General features: G+C 41.2%; 1 protein-coding gene and 1 long non-coding RNA gene across 2 annotated transcripts in view; one reads left to right on the forward strand and one right to left on the reverse strand.

The window, feature by feature from the left end:
• Window positions 1–623: 623 nt before the first annotated feature.
• LOC127380925 (uncharacterized) lies at window positions 624–4,295 on the reverse strand. The gene is made up of 3 exons (XR_007888609.1): window positions 4,186–4,295; window positions 3,592–3,678; window positions 624–2,172 (listed from the first exon to the last, which is right to left on the reverse strand). It is a non-coding gene; the product is annotated as an uncharacterized LOC127380925 (long non-coding RNA).
• A 425-nt stretch (window positions 4,296–4,720) lies between these two features.
• Window positions 4,721–18,759, forward strand: part of TMEM131 (transmembrane protein 131) — a 99,805-nt gene continuing 85,766 nt past the window's right edge. Inside the window, exon 1 of the mRNA XM_051610271.1 lies at window positions 4,721–4,936. Coding sequence (XP_051466231.1) covers window positions 4,765–4,936 — 172 coding nt within the window. The 5' untranslated portion in view covers window positions 4,721–4,764. The remainder of the gene's footprint in view (window positions 4,937–18,759) is intronic.

Here is an 18,759-nt window from a genome sequence, read left to right on the forward strand (position 1 = left end):
ACCTATCAACTACACTAGGAATTGTGCCAGGCTGCCAAACACTGAGAAGGCAATACTATTGTGCTGGCAGCAAAAGGGGGCTGCATTGCTGCTCCCCTGGGGAATGAGTCTGGAAGTTTGGAGCATACTAGGAAGGCGTCTAACAAGCACACACTTGAGCTGAAGCAGTGCCTTTCCCTGACAGTACCCTTAAGCACAGAGCTCACCTGGTGTTGAAGTCTGCTACGCTGGACTTTATGGTAGGAGTGAGCCCTTTGTGCTGCATCTCTCAAGTTTTCTATGTCCCAGTGGATCCCCACATGGGATAGGGCATGAGGACACTGGTAGTGGGAAGTAAGAGCAGTCTGTCACTCAGCACAGAGAGCTCCTGTCTCTGTACTACAGACACACAACACTCATTTCTAGCCAGCCTCCTCTGGGTGCCTTCACCTGTTATACATCAAACCTATATGCCAGAAACAACTCATTAGGTTATCCCAGATCAGACTAGCCCATTCTGTCTGGTGCTGGGATCCCAGTTGGAGAGGGGGGCTGTGATACAGCTGTTAGGTGACATGAAGTAGCAGTAAAGAAATGTGAACTGGTCATCAAATGAATGAGGGTCATGTTTATTGCTTGCAATTTTCCAGGTATGTACCCACAGCGATCGTTCACATCGTAGTTCACAACAGTGATACTACAGCTAGCAGTAATGTCAGCAAAACACTGCATAATGTCTTTTATTAGAGGAAACTGATAAACAAAAATTACAGTGTCATGGTTTTTGCCATGGGAAAGCTGAAAGCAGACTCTTATTGCACAAGTGTGTAGCCTACATAAATAATGAGCCTGATCAGAAGGTGAGCATCCCTTTCTCTGAGAAAGTAACTTCTGGATCATTACACTTAGTTCACAAAATGTAACATTCTTGAAGAAACAAAGGACATTTTTTTCTCAATAGGTTAACAAAAATTCTATTATATATTTGGTGTATGATCACAAGTGGTTAAGTGAACAGAAAACAGAAGTAAAACAAAACATAAAAAGGTAAATTTACCTGTTTACATAGAAAATAAAGTCATTATGTAAAAAATAACAAGGGTTCAGTGAAAATAATCTTGTAGACAATCCTGAATATTAAAGCCCCAGTATATCCTATTTACTCAGTTTTCTTCATGCACAAGTTTCACAGTGCTGCAAACAGCATGTTGGAAACAAAGCCCTCCAATGACTTGGAGGATGGAACAGACAACAAAGCACAGAGGAGGAGCCCTGAGCCACTTGTCCTCATTGCAGGGTTGCCTTCAGCACAAAGCTCCAGCTGAGTACCAGAGCTGCAAAGTACTGGCATGTAAAAGACACACCACAGATCCACGGGGTAGTAAGCCCAGTTTCAGGGTGCCCAAAAACATAGCCAAGTGATGCAAAGCGCTGAAGGGATGCCAGCTGATTTTGGCAGCTCAAGCTCATTGAAACGCTTCTGAAAGGACAGTGTTTCCCTCGCAGACTCAGGGCTGGCATGTGCATCATTTCTGTGCAATCCATCATAACGTCGAGGCAAATGAGGCAATTTGAGGAACAGCAGCAAGAATTATCTGGAAGACGGGTTTTCTAGAGAAAGGTTAAAAGAGCTTAATACATCTAGTTGCGCTGAAGAAGAGGTAGATGGACGCGTGTCTTCAGCCAGCAAATAAATGCTTAAGTAATGCAAACCTGAAGGATGGGGAGGAAATACTTGGGCTTACACGTAGGGGAACAAGTAGGAGTAAATGAAAAGAGGGTGGAGAAAAGAGTGAATATCAGAGCTTGTGCAAATTTTTCAGAGGAAGTGGTAGGAATTCTTTCAGTTAACTTATTTTAAGAAGAATTTGAGAAACACTAATAAACAAGCTACCAGGGTAAGTCTGTACCAACAGGAAAGTTGATTGGATGATCCAACAGCCTCCTCTGTCCCCATTTCTTTCTTTGGTTTATTTTCAACCAGTTCACCATGGACAACATTTGAGAAAAGTAGAGAGGAAGTAACCTGGGGCACATTCACATGAGAAATCCCAACGCCAGCTTAAGAGACTGTATTTCCCACTGTGAGTTCCTGAGAGCAGAACCTGAGAAAGGGACACCACGAACATTTATAATTTATTAAAGTGCAACATCACCTGGATTTAATCTGTGTCCCACAGAAGAGGCATCCCCCTGCAGGAGAGACAAGGCGGGTCAAACATTTGATGACGGCTTTTGGAGTCATGACAGATAACCTCTAATGAGTACCAGCAGTTTAAGAGATTATGGCTTCTAATTAACTGCTCTGTCACTCTCCCAGAAGTTACTACCTCCGTAGCAAAGGTGGTAGGACAAAAACCACACATCTGTATTTTAGCAGTCCTGGTTCCCTGCCCAGAAAACACATGTAAATTATCAATGAAGGTAACTTCCCTGACAGGGTGTGCATAGAAGGAATACTTTAAACTATGATAGGTCAGTAAATGTTGCAGAGTCTTTAAGCACACACCTTTCCACTAAAGGCAGGCAAGACTGAAGGGAGACCAACTATACCTCCTTCTGGCACTAAGTTTACTGTGTTTTAATAATCATGCTACCAAAGCAGACAATAGCTGCAGAATTCAGAGTATGGCTTCCCACTTCAAAGCCTTTCTGATGTGTTCTCTGTAGAACAGGCCACTCCTTCATCTGACAAGTCAGCTGCAGAGCTTTTTCTTTGAACGTGCAATTTCTGTTTGTCAACACAAGTGCATTTCCAAAAGAACTATATTCTGTGTTTTGTCATAGCTTATTATAAGTTGGTTTGGTTTGGTTTTGTATAGGAATTTAAAAACAACGCACAAAACTGTTCAACAGGCTCAAGCAATACTGCAGTATCCAAATGTTAATATTTATATGCACTGCATGCAAAACCAAGCAACTTGAAGAGCCTCAAACATGTATTAAATAATACAACCCAAATTAATTCAGAAATAAATTAACAGAATGCTTTTTTGCTTTATCATTTACAGACATTCAACCATATTGTACTGTTTTTTTCCTGTACAGAAAACAGTGAGAGTTCTGGACAATGACGAAAGGAAGAATATGTACTGTCTGCTATTTGTTTCCTACACATCTAATAACATCTATTGAAAAAGACATTCTGTATATAGAACAATTAAAAAATGCACATATTTTAATGCTGTAAGGTCTAAGATTCACACATAGCATAATGGTAGGACTCACAGTTGTTCTCTCGTTTATATAATGGCTTTTTTTTTTTTAACAACATAGCTGGCACTCCCATTTTTACTCAGAGGCAGATTTTCCCATCCTTACATCTTAGTTTCATTAGAATTCCCATTTATTTTAGTGGACAGGATGCTCTGCAGCATGAATTAGAGCGACAAAGTCTGGCTGCTCAGTTGTGCAATACTGGATTTGAAATACATGAAATAGAAAATAGCTGACTTCTTTTTCTAGAAAAATAATGCACATACACCAGCAGCCTCGTTAAGAAGGCAAAATCAAGATCATACAGTGCCCACTGTACTAAAGCAGCAGCACTAGCTGCCGTTTGTCTTTCCAAGTTCTTTACTTAGATTTGATTGTGCAATTTAATGTACATACCTATCCCCCACAGAAGTCAACATGTGGGCTTCTGTCCACAGCAGTGATCAGGCTTTATATTTACCGCGGTTTGGGTGCTTCTGAGAACTGTGAAAAGAGACTCCTGCTCCTAAGTCTCCAATTCATGCATGTCCTTTTCCAATGCAGTGGTCAAAAGATTATGCAAGTTTGAATGATTAGTAATTACACAGAGGCCTTTACCTTGATTGCTCATACATCTTCTGGAAATGACCACAGTTGCTGGGAAAGGTTTTGACCCAGTGTTTCTAAATTTCCATTTCTCCCTTCAAAACAAGCCTAGCTGATGCTGTGGCCATAGTTGAATACAAGTGTGTCCAGGATTTCAAGGTATCTTTGGAGCGTTCTAACAATAAAGAGCAAATTACGATTGTGCAAGAGCCGTAACAAATGCTAGTCTTCAGTTAGCTCTACATTAGTCAGGCCCTCATAGACTCTGGATCTATTAAATTACCCGAATCTATGATGCTGTTGTGACAGCTGAAATTCAACACGCCCAAGCACTTCCAAGCCCAACGTAACATGTTGATCGTGCAGGGAAAAGAAAGATTTAAGGAACAGGGCACTGGTACACACCACTTTTTTTTTTACGCGAAAGAAAGCCAAGCCAGGTCAAGAAAGCAAAGCCTGTCCTGCAGGCTTTTCCCTCTGCCGCTGAACCCACGATGAGCTGGGGCAGCATCACTCCCGGCCTCGTCCCGCGCCACAGACAACAACCCCGCACCTCCCCACCCCCCGCCGCCGCCGCCATCTTGGGTGCGGGCAGGGAAAAAAGCCCCCGTAGGGAAACAATGGGAGCGACCCCGGATGAGGAGAAAAAGAGTGATGAGGGGGCAGGAACGTCCCCACCGGGGACAGCTAGCCCCCGCAGAAGACCTTAGAGGCGCAACATTAAAACAAACAAACGAGGAGACCCGAAACGACCCGCTCTCTGCCGCGGAGAAGGGCGCAAGGGGAGGAGGGCGGCTCGCCCGCAGTTAAGATGGCGCCCGCTCCCGCCCCGCCCCGCCCCGCGCCGTGACACACGCGTCAGGCGCCCGCCCCGCCCCCGGCCCGAGCTCCTCCGCGCGCGCCGCGGCCCGGCTGGAGACACGGCGGCCCCGCACCGGCGGCGGCGGCGGCGGCGGCAGCAGCAGGAGCAGCGCGAGCAGCGCGATGGCGGCGCGGCGGGAGGCGGCGCCCGGCTCCCCCCACCGCTCCCGCTCCCCGCACCGCTCCCGCGCCTTCTGCTCCTCCCGCGCCGGCAGCTGGGCGGCTGCCTGGCGGGGCGCAGCGCTGCTCTTCGCCGCGGCGGTGCTCCTTCACGCGGCCCGGGCCGAAAAGGAAGGTGAGACCCAGGTTTCCTTTTCTCGCTGGTTCTTTCCCCTTCCTCCTCTTCCTTCTCCGCCGCCGTTTGCGGGGCCATCGGCCGCCGCGGCCCGAGCGCTCCCCGGTGGCGGCGGTGGTTGCGGCGGGGAAGGGAACGGGGGGCGCGGCGAGGGCTCGGGATCAGGCCTGGCCGCCCCTTCCCCCCTGGGAGCGGCTTCCCCCTCGCTCCCGCTGCCCGCCGTGCGTCTGTCTGTGTGTCTGTCTGTGTGTCTGTCTGTCCCTTCCCCCCCCCCCCCCGCCCCAACCGGGGGTGCGCGGCAGGTCGCCGGGGGGTGCGTGTCTGTGCGTGTGTGTGTGCGGTGTGTGAGGGGGGGATTCGCTCACAATGGGGCGGGCTCGGTGTGGCTTCTCCTCCTTGACAGGAGCTTGGGGCTGCCTCGGTGTGGTTTCTGCTCCTTGACAGGAGCTTGGGGCTGCCTCCTCAACAGGAGAAGGGAGAAAGAAGAAGAAGAAGAAGGAAAAAAAAAAGGCTTTCTCGCTGGTTTCCCTGCGGCAGGCTTCTTCCCGCGGGAGACCGAGCCGAGCCAAGCCAAGCCAAGCAGACGGGCCAACCTGCCTGAGCAAGGGGCAGAGAGGCAGGCTCGGGAGTGACGGCCAGACCCCCTCCAGCTCCCCCCCCCAGCCTCTGACAGGTGCCGGGCGCCTTGGCGAGGGTGATGGCGTGCTCTCCAAACTTCAGTGAAAGTCAGGCGGCTTCTTCTTGACTTCTAGTGTCTGATTCTGGCACGTTGTCTCTTCATTGTGGTTTAACGAGGAGAAAAGGCCCCGAGCGAAACACCTAAGCAGATTCTGTAGCGTTGCTGAGAACGGCTTTCAGGCATTTCCAAGGTGCAGACTCATGGTCTACTTAAAAGCGTGGCTGTGTGGCAGCATGAAAGAGCAGCAGGGAAACAGAGTGTGTTGCAGAAGTAGGTGAAACAGATTTACTTTACCTGACGGGAGAGTGCGCTTTTCAAGGAAGTTGCTGCACTGGAGGAGGGCTTATTGGAAAGGAGATGGAAAGGTGTCAGGCCGGATGAGGTCTGAGAGGATAAAACAGAATAGCAATAAAAAAAGAATACGAAGGATATGGAATACTGGTTTAGTGAGGAGGCTGTAGTCATGTCTCTAGACCCGACTCAAGAGAAGAAATGCATACTGATCTTGTATCAGAATAAATACAGATATGCCTTTCATTTTCTAACAAAGAGCTCAATTTTGGTAATTTCCTAGCCACTTGTTTTTACAAATATGATGTTGATATTAAGGTGATAAAGAAATAATCAATTTTGCATCAGAGCCACTCTTGTTCACTTGACTTTGTCTTCAGAGAATTTTACATTTAGAAAACAGTATCCTTAGGGTGATGAGAATTTGTAAGTCAGCCAGTTCAGTTTCAAGGTATTCAGATGCTTTAGAAGTGGCTGATTTTAACTCTGATTTTGATTGCATTCCTTCAGAGGTAATAGCTTATAGGAGTTTATAAGCTTTATCAGTGATGTCATATATCTGTATGATGGAATTGTTTCATGCCCTAAAAGTTGTGACAGGTGGGGCCACGGTATGGCTTTGTTCATTTGTGAAAGAGATACTTCTTTCTCTCTCAATGGACTTCCTTGGCATTCCTAGATAAGCAAAGGCGGGTTTAAATTCACATATGATTGAAGTCCTTCAAGAAAACGGAATAATTTGTACTGAGACCATATTCTTCTATTACTATGGTCTATTACATAAAATTTGTCCCAGCAATGCTTTTGTCATTTCAAAAAGTGAATTTGATTCTTATACATGACATGGATTTTTTTTAAGTGTTTTTTGCTTTCTGACACTCATTTTTCTTCCCAAGTTTTCTGCTGCTTGAGTGTAGTCAATGAGTAGTATGTTTAAGCTCACTAGTAAGTCTTGGTTTGGTGTTAGGGGTTTTTGTTGTTGGTTTGTTTTTTCTTGATCTTTTATGAACTCCTTAGAAGAATTCCTTGATGATCTTCATTTCTGGATCACGTGTTGAAAACAATTTCTTGGAGTCTCCCTTTTGCTGACTGCAAGGTCTGTTTATTACCCTGGATAAAAGGACAGTGGAGTTTTAAGGGAAGACAAAGTTGAAAGCAACTTGTGAGATCCAGTCCCACTGATCTTAAACTACAATCTAAGTGACAGTCTGCAAGGGGCGGTCACTGAGCATAAGAGAGGAAGGACCAGCTTGGGCAGTGGGCCTTTAGACTAAGGTTGGAGCTCAGACATGAAACAGTAGTTCAGAAGAAAAGAGGGGAGGGGAGGGTGTTTCAGGCTCTGACCTTCAGTACCTTAGTTTCCACCATGTTTTGTGAAGTTAAACATAGTAAGACACAGTTAAATACATCTGAAAGTAAGGAAATAACTAGGAATGTCCTTTCTGTCCCTCACATGTGGACATACATGTTTCACTAAACCTGCAGGAAGGATGCTGTGGAGAGGAGTTAGAACTGAGGTTGAGTATTCTTGCTTCTGTGCTATTTCTACACTGCTGAGATGAAGGTGACTGTAGTAAGACACAGTGTAGTATATATACCAGAGAAGCTGCTACAGAAAAAAAAAAGTATAGAATCAGGTACTCAAGTAGAGTTAGGAGTGAGAGAAGAATAGATCAGAATACAGAATTATAATATAGAATCATGTGATTCTATATCACAAAATAAATTCAGGTGCAAGACGCCATTTTCCTCTTACCTTGCGTGTACAGGTGGAGAAACTGGGGGAAAGATGGAGTTGGTTCACAGAAGAGTAATTCTAGCTTCAAACCTCTGTGGAGAAGGAGCAGCAAGCAGTTCTTTATGGAACTGTCATGAGTGGGAAGAAGATTGATGCTGGAGAATTCCAGATTGACACGACTGCTTCTAGTCCCCAATCTTAGTTATAGAGTTTGAGGATAAAAAGGTAATGTAAATGGCTTTGCCATTTTTCTAACAGCAAAAAGCAAAACTTAAATCGTTTGTGTATACAATCTGTAATACAGACTTAGGGGGAACAGTGATTTTGCTCTGCTAGAGAAACAGAACTTATGGAAAGTATCTGGTAACTGAACAAATATGAGAGCAAAGAAGACTTCATGTGAACCAGCCAAAAAAACCTAAACATCAGTTTCAGACTAAACACTGATAGGAGATTTTTTAAAATTGTGTTTGTGTCCTCAGTGCCCATGTATTGCTGAGGAATGAGTAAGGCTGGAAGCATTGTACAATTCTGTTTTTTTTCACTTAGGAAATCTGGGAACCCATAGCAAAAGAATGACATGGCAGCAGAAAAATTCTGCTTTCAGTCTCAGAGAGTCTCTTGCCATTTAGGATGAGCAAAAATAACTTCAGAGTTTCTGTTGCAAACACATATATCTCTCAGGCTTTTTGTAGGTTCATCCTTTCCTAGTGTAATTATCACGTTACTGTATTGTATGTGGATTGAGGACAACTTTCAGTTTATATTTGAGTGTATGCAGTTTTTGTTTTGGGTTTGTTTGTTTTGGTTTTTACTGTTTTATTTTTTAGTTGTTGGGGTTTTTTTGAGGGGGGCATGGAGCTGCTTTCTGCCTTTCCCATTAAAAGAAACCATAGTAATGCCATAAATCTGATAGTCAGGAAAGTGTTTTGAAGACAGGTATCTAACATCAGCATGCTTTTTTACCTGAAAACCGTTTTGTGTATGTTCCTTTCTTTATATTAACTTCTATTTATTTATGTTTTTAAGAAGTCGGCGTTTTAAGCAACTGTGATTTTATTTTTTAAATCACTTTTTATTTGGCCAGCTGACTGAAAGCCTGTTGATACTATTTTGATTGTTCTTTTACCTACTCACCTGCTCACAAGATAGATGCAGGTAAAGCAAGGTTGATGCTTAGGCTGGGTTGAATCCCTAACAGTAACTGTTGAAGTTCCATCTTAGTGCTGGCTCTGGGAAAAATTTCTATTTAAACAATTGAGATCTGATACCAGATAGTGAAAATGCAAAAAGGTTTTTTTTTTCCTAAAGCTTGACATATTCTTTGCTAACATCCTAGAAACTAAGAGAGTTGCTTCGGGTAAACAATAGGTATAATAATCACGGAAGAGCTGAAGGGAGCTGTTGTCATTACAACATTGCACTGGGATGCTGGAGTTCTTGTTCCATTTTTGTAATTCTGTTTAATCTGAGGCAAGTAGCTTTTCCTTTTTCTTCTTTGCTATCTAAAATGGCAATCCAAGGTATTCCATATGAGTATCAAAAGCAGACTGATGCTGGAAAGTGATGTGCGAAACAGCTTATATGTTTAAAAGAACATTATAAAAAAACTCTTCACATATACTGCTTGTTTGTCATATCCTACTGTCAGAACTAATATATAGCATGCTCCCATTTATTTTAATGCTGATGTTTTGACTCTCAGTTAAATAAAAATGTGATCCAGAAAGCATGACCTCAGTCAAACTGAAAACACTCTAGCAGCTGAAGTAGCACATAAAAATCATGAACAGTGTGAGAAAAATAGAGTGAATAAAAATTGACCATGCTATCTCACTGTTTTATTGAAACTTAAGTATGGGAGAGCTGAATAGATTTGCACTATGTCTTTGCTCTTTTGGATGATAAATACTAGCCATGTGCTTGGGTTGAAAAGTCTCATTCTTCTCTGCAGAATCTTTGGGCTAAATTAAATAAAAGGAAAAATTATAATGTAGTGGATAGGAAGGTGAGGTCCCATCTTCTCCATGACCTTCTGTGTCATCTCAAAATGGTTGCTGATCACTTCTCTGCATTCTTTCACCCTCACCAATGTTCAGTTACATGGCAGATTGAGGTACCTGCACCTGTAGAGGTCAGTTGAAGGATGGTGTGCTGGAGTTCAGGGCCTTAGACCATAAGCTCTTGAGGGAACTTGCTACGTATTTGTGTGGTGCCTAACATGGTGAAGCCCCTCCAGAGTTTGCAGAAGTCTGTAGGCATTACTTTATTTAAACTTTTCAGTTGTTGTGTTTTTGGTGTGTGGTTTTTTTGGTTTTGTCTTGTTTTTTTTGTTTTGTTTTTTTTTTGTGTGTGCTTGTTTTTGTTTTTGGTTTTTTTGGGTTTGTGTGTGTGTGTGATTGATTGCTACTATTGCAGTATGTGTTACTTTCATTCAGTTGGATGCATTTGTGCATGTGAAATTTTCAGCTGTTTGCGGTAAAGCTTAGACATTTGCTGTGTCACTTTATTTCAAAACCTACCCAATACTTCTCTGCTTAAAGCAACATGTTATGATTCCATGGTGTGACTTCCTAAGTTTGCAAGTATAAAGAATCTTTCACACTCTAAACTTGATAAATCAGCTGGGAGTTTGACTGTGAATGGTGGATGTTGTGGTTCATGCATAACCAGTAGTAGAAGTTGTGTGTCTGAAGCACAGGCTTCAGTTGTTTTTCCACCAGTTGGTTTTCTTCCTGTGTTTGTGAGTTCAGCAAGAATAAAAGTCAATAAAGATCCATTTTATTGCTTTTGCTAGTAACTGCTATTCAGTGTGGTGCCTCTGACCTTGTCAGTCTACATCATGAATTTACCTGGGTGTAACAGGAGCAGTGAGAAAGTGTGTTTTTAAGCATTTTAAGTAGATCTGGACTCTTCATGGTAGTAAGTGGGTATACTCAGAACTAGGTAATACCTTAAGCAGCCTGCTTCTGGACCCATAGTACCTTAAGCAGCCTGATTCTGGACTCCACTCTGACCAGGCAGCTGGGCTGAAAGCCTCTGGAGTCACTTCCAGCCTGTGTTATCCCATAGTTTCAAAAGGTGTGTACACCAGGTGCTTATTGCAGAAGCAACTGATTTCATCCATTCACCTCTGGTGGTCACCAAATTTGAGTTTAAACTACGGTTGTTTTAAACTACAGTTAATTTAAAAATCCTTTCAGTTTTGTTAAACGAACAAAAAAAACGTGTTAGCACTTCAGCATTTTTAATTATTACCAAGATAGAGGATGCAGAATTTCTTCTTGCATAGGAAGTATATCAGTGCATTGCTGGAACAGCCTTTATTTTGCAAACGACTTATTTGGCATTAGCCATCTAGCATGTTTATTTGGAAACAGGAACATGGTTCTACTTAGTTTGCTCACTGTTACCCACCTTTCTCATATGGAGGAATTGTTAACAAGCAGTCTGGTTATGGAGGTAGCAATACTTGCCACCAACTTCCCTTTTTCTATTTCTTAAAGCTTGGATACTAAAAATATAGATGCCTGATGTGGGAAACCAAAGGAATCAATGACCTTGAGAGTTAAAGAGGGTTTTTTATCTTTCTAGTCATAAATACAGGTGAAAAAAATGCTGTCTCAGATATGGGTTTCTTAGAGGCAGCTGGTAACATTTTAATATGTGAATAGGAATGTTGGATGTTTCTGTTTTCTGAACTGTCTACATGGAGTAATTAGTGATTTACTGACTGTGGCAAGGATGTGATGCAGCATCTGCATTTAACATTTTTAAAAACTGTTCTTAATGTTTTCTGATAAGCAGGCTTGGATAACTTGTTCCCTGGAATACTAAAGGGACCAAACCAGGATTATGTGCATTCGCACTGTCCTTTTAAAAACTTTAAATGTAATGGGGAAATAGCAGAGAGCTGAAGGATTGCAGTGTAATTCCACTCTCTGAAAAGGGGAAGAATAAAGGAGGAGTTTTATATTAGTTTCCTGCTACACTCTGTCTTCTTACGAAGACTTTCATAGAGATATTTTTAATACCTCTCCTTCTTCTGTCTGGCATGCATAGCTGTAGGGAACCTGAGAAGAACTAGAGTTTTAATGTAGTTTTTTAACCAGTTTTAAGGGTACCTGAATGAAATTTAATGGATGGAGATGTCCAGAAAATCAAACTAAATATATAACAGCTCCTTCTGCCTATATGCTTTATGAAGTTGCAGAATGTTACTTAATGGAACTCCTTAGCTGACTCTAATAAAACATGCTTAGGTTTAAAAGTTACTTGACCAATGTGTCCATTAACCCTCCTTCATGAAATAATCTTGTTTTAACAGTGGTGCCCTAAGGCTTATCTGAGGGCTGTTTTCCAGTTGTACATCTAGATCTGTGTTTGACTGTACAGATTTGGTGTAATAGGATGTGCCCAGACTTTTAAAAGTTACTTAAAAAAAAATGGTCATGATCTGCCCAACAAACCCTTAGCTTAAGTGTTTTTTTAATGCTATGTAAGTCAGGAAGTGCAGCTAATAGTGGTGTTAAACAGATTAAATCACCATTTGAGGGAGTGATGATAGGATAGGAGACAGTTGTAAACAGAGATGGTACTGATTTAAATAATTTGAAGCACTTGTTTCCACTGAACCTCTTTACATATCCATTGTTCATCAATTTGACTTTTTAGATCCATAGATCTGAAGTAGGATGGGGTCCTTGTAGAGGAGGGTGGTAGTGAAGAAGAGGATGGCTGAGAAAAGCTCTCAAAAGAGGAGGTTTTTAAAGAGGGAATTTTAGCTTTTAAAAATGGAAACCTTTCTCATTTCCTTACAGCCATACTCTGTTGGAAACATCTCCGGGTAGTTTCCTTAGTGTGTAATGGCTTCAGCATAGTTTAGTGTGACTGGTTTATGACATTTATTTAATGTTGTAAATGATAAGATGAAAACTGAAAATGTCTGAGATCTAAGATTATAGAAGATACTGATACTGAGATAAAGAAATTGGCCATTTTTTGTGATACCTGCTTCCACTAGGGGTTTTTTGGGTCCCCCATTTGAGATGTTGATGTAGTGTGTTAAGTGAATTTAAAAACTGGTTAACTGAAGCTTACAAATAAATATGAAATAATCTGGCAATACAGAAAAGATCTTAATGAATCGGTGATTTACACCAAAATACTGTACAAATACTTGAAGGTGGAATTTGTAGATAACAATAAAAGCTATCCAAGCAACTAGGTAAATTGCAAGGAGGTTGGTTTTGGTTTATTCTCAGCAGTGGTTCATGCTCCACCTTGGAGGCTTGTTACAAGGAGTTCCTCCTGTCTCTGTTCTGGGACCTGTCCTGCTTAATATCTTTGTCACTGACCTGGAGCTGCATTGTACCATACCTGGGGAGCAGTCAGTATGCTCAAGGGCAGGGCTACATTTCAGAGAGACCTAAACAGGATGGAGCAGCAATCTTACAGGACCTTCATGAAATCCAGAAAGGACGTATATGAAGTCCTTCATATGAGACAGAATAATAACTTGGTTTTCAAGGGTATACAAGCTGGAAATGCTCTACATGAGTCAGCAACATACCCTGGTAGCATACAGGAGTGTAGCCACTAGGCTGAACAAAGTGATTATTCCTGTTTACTCAGCGCTTAATAGACCACACCTAAACCACAGCATCCAGTTTTGCTCTCTGCCATCCCACTGGAAGGCTGTAAAGGCCATAAAGGTGGTCATTGAACATGTGAGCTATGAAGAGAGGTTGGGGGACCCAAAGCTGCATGGAGATGAAGCTTTGGAGGGACCTCCTGGCAGCCTGCTAATATCAAAGTAGAGGTTAGGAAGAAAATGGAGCCAGATTACGCAGAGTTGCATGGCAGGAGCCTGGGAGACAATGGTCATAAAGTGGAACGGGTAAAGTTTGTTTTGCACCTACTTGAAATTGCTATTTATTAAAGCGAACATTATAAAGAGAGACTAGTATAGATAACGTTACATCTGCTTTGATGCTGGGAACCCTGAGTTATGCAGTGTCAAATAGACCTCCAGCCTGTGTGCAACCTACTCTGCAGACCTCATCCATAGAAACAGTTACCGCCTGTTGGTTCTTCAAGCTGTTGTTGGGTTTCCTTACAAGAGAACGACTGAATCCATCATTTCCACTGTCAAGCAAAAGGGGATGCTCTCATGAGAACTTCTAGCCACCCTATTAGATAAATGCATGGCCACCCGGGTGGCATAATTGCTGGTACCCAGCAGGAGCTGCCTGCAGGCTCCTCAGTTACCCTGAGCTGGCTGCATGTAGCACAGTGCAGGCATGGGCCTACTCAGCTGGGCTCTTGTGTGCATCAGTGACTCCTCCATGTGCTATGGTCTTCTGGTCAGGATCACAGCAGATTCCCCAGAGAGGTTGGGGAACCTCTGACCCTGGAGGTTTTCAAGGTCCAGCTAAACAAAAGCTTAGGCAACATTGTCCAAATTAGCGTTCATGGTACTTCAGCTGAAGGTTGAGCTAGATGACATCTTGAGGTCCATTCTACCCTGAATTGCTCTGTCTCTGTGTTTGTGTCTCCCTCATGGTCTTTAAAACTTGATTGGAAGTTGCAATAACTTGGTTGCAACTGGTGGGAATACTCCTAAGGCAGAAGAGTTCTGGGGTTTCCACATAACTCCGTAGTGAAAGCAGTGCTATGGTAGTAGTAATTCAGATATAATTTAGATAGAAGTGGAATTCTAATTGAATCCAGGAAGTTTCATACATTGCTGCATCAGTAAATAAGTGTGGTTATAGAATAAAAAGACAGCTTTGTTGGCCATTTCTTGTTTCTGTCACCATGTGTCACATAGGCTTTATCTGTCCGCAAGTTTTCATTCTTTCTCTTGACAATTTTGTTTCCACAGGAATATTTGTATCCATCTTTCATGGGAAGGATAATATAGGCACTAGTTGCCACCTTTGCTAGCTGCTGGCAATATGACAATAAATTAGATTGTGGTTGACATGTTAATATACAAGATGTATTAAAGTAATACTTAACAATCCGTGCAACTTCTATTTCTGAGGAAATATGGAGATATCTGGATATTGAATTTTGGCAAGTAGGGAACATGGAGTAATTGGTCCTACTGGAAACCATTTTCTTTTAGTATGTTTGCTTTGGTGTTCTGGACCTGTGTACAACTTTAGTCTGTGGAGCCATCCATGGACAAAAATGACCATTGTCTGGTGAAACCGTTATCTCCAGCCATTCTGCTACTTAAATTGGTGACAGAAAGCACTGAAACACTTCCTGTCCTTTAGATTTTTTGCTCCTACTTATAAGATAAGGAAGATGTGGGAGAATTTTTATGTTGTGATATAGCTGCTTTTGCATTATCATGTCATTTGTCAGTTGCCTACTTAGGTCATGATCTGCCCGAATAGCTTTGACTAAACTTTATCTTCCAAATTAATGAAAAGGTGAATTGCTTTCTTGTTTTTGGGGAAACCTGGTTATGTCTGATACTGAGAGAAAGATTGTTTTAATTGACAGGACTAAATCTTCACTGATGAAATTACTCTGCCAATTAGTACTACTCAATATCATTATCTAATGGAGAAAAGACTGAAACAAACTTCCAGCTCATCAAGGAAAATTTCATCAGAGTTCTGGTGCTTGCTGAGGCCCATGAATTCTTTCTTTAATTAAGTTAAATTTCTCTAGGGAAGAAGACATTAGAGTAAGGAACTAAAAAATTGAAGAAAAATAATTATTTATTTAGTGTCATTTAATTGTGCTTTTAAAGTATGTGTATTGGGGAAAATTTTTTCTGGTGCTGAAGGGCCATTTAATCTAGCAAATGTGTGTCCATATTTAGGTCGAGACTTGTTGCTAGGCATGGCAGAGTAGAAATGACAGGTATTTTTGAGTGAAGATAATTGACTGTTGTATTAGTTAAGGGGCAATTTAGTGACATGGGGTGTTTGTAATCTTTAAAGTAGAATTAGATGTTTCTTCAAAACATATCCCGTAACTAAGCCCATGGGTTTGCGATTGTTGGGTGAAATAATGATCTGTGTTGCACAGGGTGTAAACCCTAGGTCATCTTAGCAGTTTCTGAGAGTCTCACCAGCAGTGATTATTTATTTACTTCTGAGGGGAGTCGCTTCCAAGGTTTGTAGAGTAGGTACATTGAATTTCTTGAGTTAAATATACTTGAGCATTTCATTTCCATGTGCCTACTTGCACCTCTAATTTCTTATGAACATTTTTGGATTTTTTTTCCCCAAAACTGAAAATTCCCTCTTTTGTTTCATTTTTCTTGCCTTGTATTTTATCTCCTTTCAAAACTTGCAGCAATTCTTCTTCTCCACCCATTTCTTTTCTGGCTTTATCAGCCCTTGCAGCTAGCTTTTTCTTGCTGATCTGTGTTCCCATGTGGCAAGTCAACAGGCTGCTTTGCTAAACAATCAATAAGTCGCATTACTGCCACATCATTAACGCTGGGCCTTTAGCATTAGGCTTTGCCTACCTTTACTCGACCTTCGATCATTGTGTTTAGAGGCTTCACATGGTTGCTGATTAAGCATTATCTTGCTGCTCTTTCACTTGTCCTCCAGGATTAATAGCTGTTTCCTGTGGACACTTGGGTAACAGTTGGCCACATGTGCACAGAGAGGGTGGAGATGCTGTGCTCCTCCCACCCAATGGTTCGTCTGTTCAGTTGTAAATTAGTTTTAGCCAAGTTGCAAGTGTTACGCAGCAAAACCTAAATTAATGTCTTGTCCAGGTTCCCTTTTTCTTCTATTAACTGAAGAAAAAAATGGAGTTGGATTAGGGGGGGAGAGCAGAACATTGTTGCTCAGTAAAGCGCTGTTGCTGTGGCGTGACATTGGTTATGATGAATGATACAAGTGTCCTATTAGCAGGTAGCAAGGTAGGAGTAGGGATTGAAAACTGAGCAGTGTCCACAGAGCGTAGCTGTAGCTCTTACTGGCTTACATTTACGTTGTCAGCAAGACATTTAAATATTGGCAGGTATCTGTCTGTTGCTGTCATCCTCCTGGGGTTTTTTGGAAACTGCAAATACCATCCTCCTTCCTCTTACCTACAGTGTGGGGAACAATTCTTGCTCTTGGTATAGGTTTATTAAGGTCATTAATCAGTCTGGATGTACCATGTAAGTAGGTCTTTGCTCTGTGTTGGCACAATCAATTTTTTTGAGTAAGTGGGTTTCGTAGGTCTGTTCAGTGTCTAATTTCATAGGAGTGCAAGTTTGGAAGGCTGAGGTTGATGGTAATGGTTACAATTATTGTCAGTTAATGCATTGTTGTACTGAGGCTGCAGAATCTATGAACTGACTGTCATTTCTTGTAAACTATGTATTAAATGTTTCTGTATGCTGAAAAGGTTAGAATTCCAGTAAATCCATGTTACCCGTGCACATATCAATTCATAGTGCTGCATGAATATTAAAACTTATTGCCACAGTTAGAAGCTTCTGATCTAAAATTTGTGGTGAAGATTTAAGAATGGTTTGGAGGGGCTGCTTCTTTCTTTCTCATTGCAGAACAGGTTGTCTTGTTTTTGAGGCTAGTTCCAATTATTTTTATGTCTCTATGGTCTCAATCATGACAAATTTATAGAGATATAACCTAATTTATCATATTAAAATTTTAAAGTATTTTAAGTTGCCTTATTTAGAAAGAGTGAAAAGCCATAATTTGTATGGCCCAAAGGCAGAAAAAAGATTCTATTTGCAGGTTTTGAGTTTCTCTTTAACTTCCTTTTAATTTTTCCCCATCTCTTTAAATAATTTGAGAAGTTTCCATGAGTGTCAGAAGTATTGTTTTCTTTGGCTTAAAAATAATGTGTGCTAAAGTATTTCTCCAGGTGAGAGAATTATTTCTCCTTTTTTATTTTTAAATTTATTTTTAAAATAAGTATTCTTATTCCTAGTCCCCTATGAAATTTTCATGAAAAAACAGAATTGGATATTATTTTGTGAGAAGCATTTTGGAATCAGCAGTTAAATGTCTTTCGAGGAAGAAATGAAATTACTGATATGTTTAAAAGTAAAGCTCCAACTTAAAGCAAAAGCTTTTAATTTAATTTTCATAGAAAATAACTAAATGGAGACTGCTACATGTAGTACGTGTTACTTTCTCTGAGCTTTTTGGTTTCTAGTTACGTTTATGTAGTTTTATTGCAAGTATAGATATCTATTACACAACATGTGCAGTCAGTGCAGGCTCTGTAAAAGAAACCTTCAAACAGTTGCACCATCTTCTACAGTATGAAATAATTGTTATGAGCCAGATGTGTGAACTATGTCTTCAGGACAGAGACCTGCTTCCTTCCTTTCTCAGGCCGAACGGTAACTTTCTTGTCTTGTCTGGGGCCTGTGTTCTGAATCAGCATTGTGCTGTCACTTTGTTTTGTGGCTGCCTTTAAAAACTGAATTGATCATTGAATTCCTAAAAATCTGCATCAGCCTTTACTAAGGGGGAAAGAAACGAGTGGATAAATGCAATGTGACAGCTCTCCTTTCTAGAAAAGAGCCTTGCTCTGTAAAGAAGCTTGTCTTGTATCTCAAGTAGGAATTGACATATGAGTAAGTTAGCAAAAGACTAAATGTGGACTTTGTTGGCCAACAGTGTGTACACTATAATTTGTGCCTTTGAATGCAGTAAAATACAAATTATTTTACCTCTTTTCTCCTCACTGTGAAATTGTGATTTGTGCACTCTGGTATCGCAGTGCAAGTGATCTACTCTCTCTGTTCACCTTGTGTTAACTTGGGCATATGTTGGGGTGTGTGAACTTATTTGAGTATGTGTTGTGTAAAGTCATGAAAGTAATTTCTTAGAATCAGTAGTACAAAGTGAGTTTTTAAGTGAAAATTGTATCTTTTTGGTATTTAGTATTTTGGTATTTGGTATTTCATTTAACTTGATGATTAAAGCATGTGACCTTGAAATGTTTCTATTTCAAAGTCTATTATGTAAACAGAAAATTAAAAATTGGCATACTGGCATTTGGAGGGATGTTTATTAGGAATTTTAATAAAGAAAAAACAATGAGTATGTTTCTATGTAAAAAGACTTAAAAGTGAGTTATTTTTGCATGGGATCTTTGTACACTTTGTGT

This window comes from Apus apus, chromosome 1, assembly GCF_020740795.1.
Source record: "Apus apus isolate bApuApu2 chromosome 1, bApuApu2.pri.cur, whole genome shotgun sequence".
NCBI lineage: Eukaryota > Metazoa > Chordata > Aves > Apodiformes > Apodidae > Apus > Apus apus.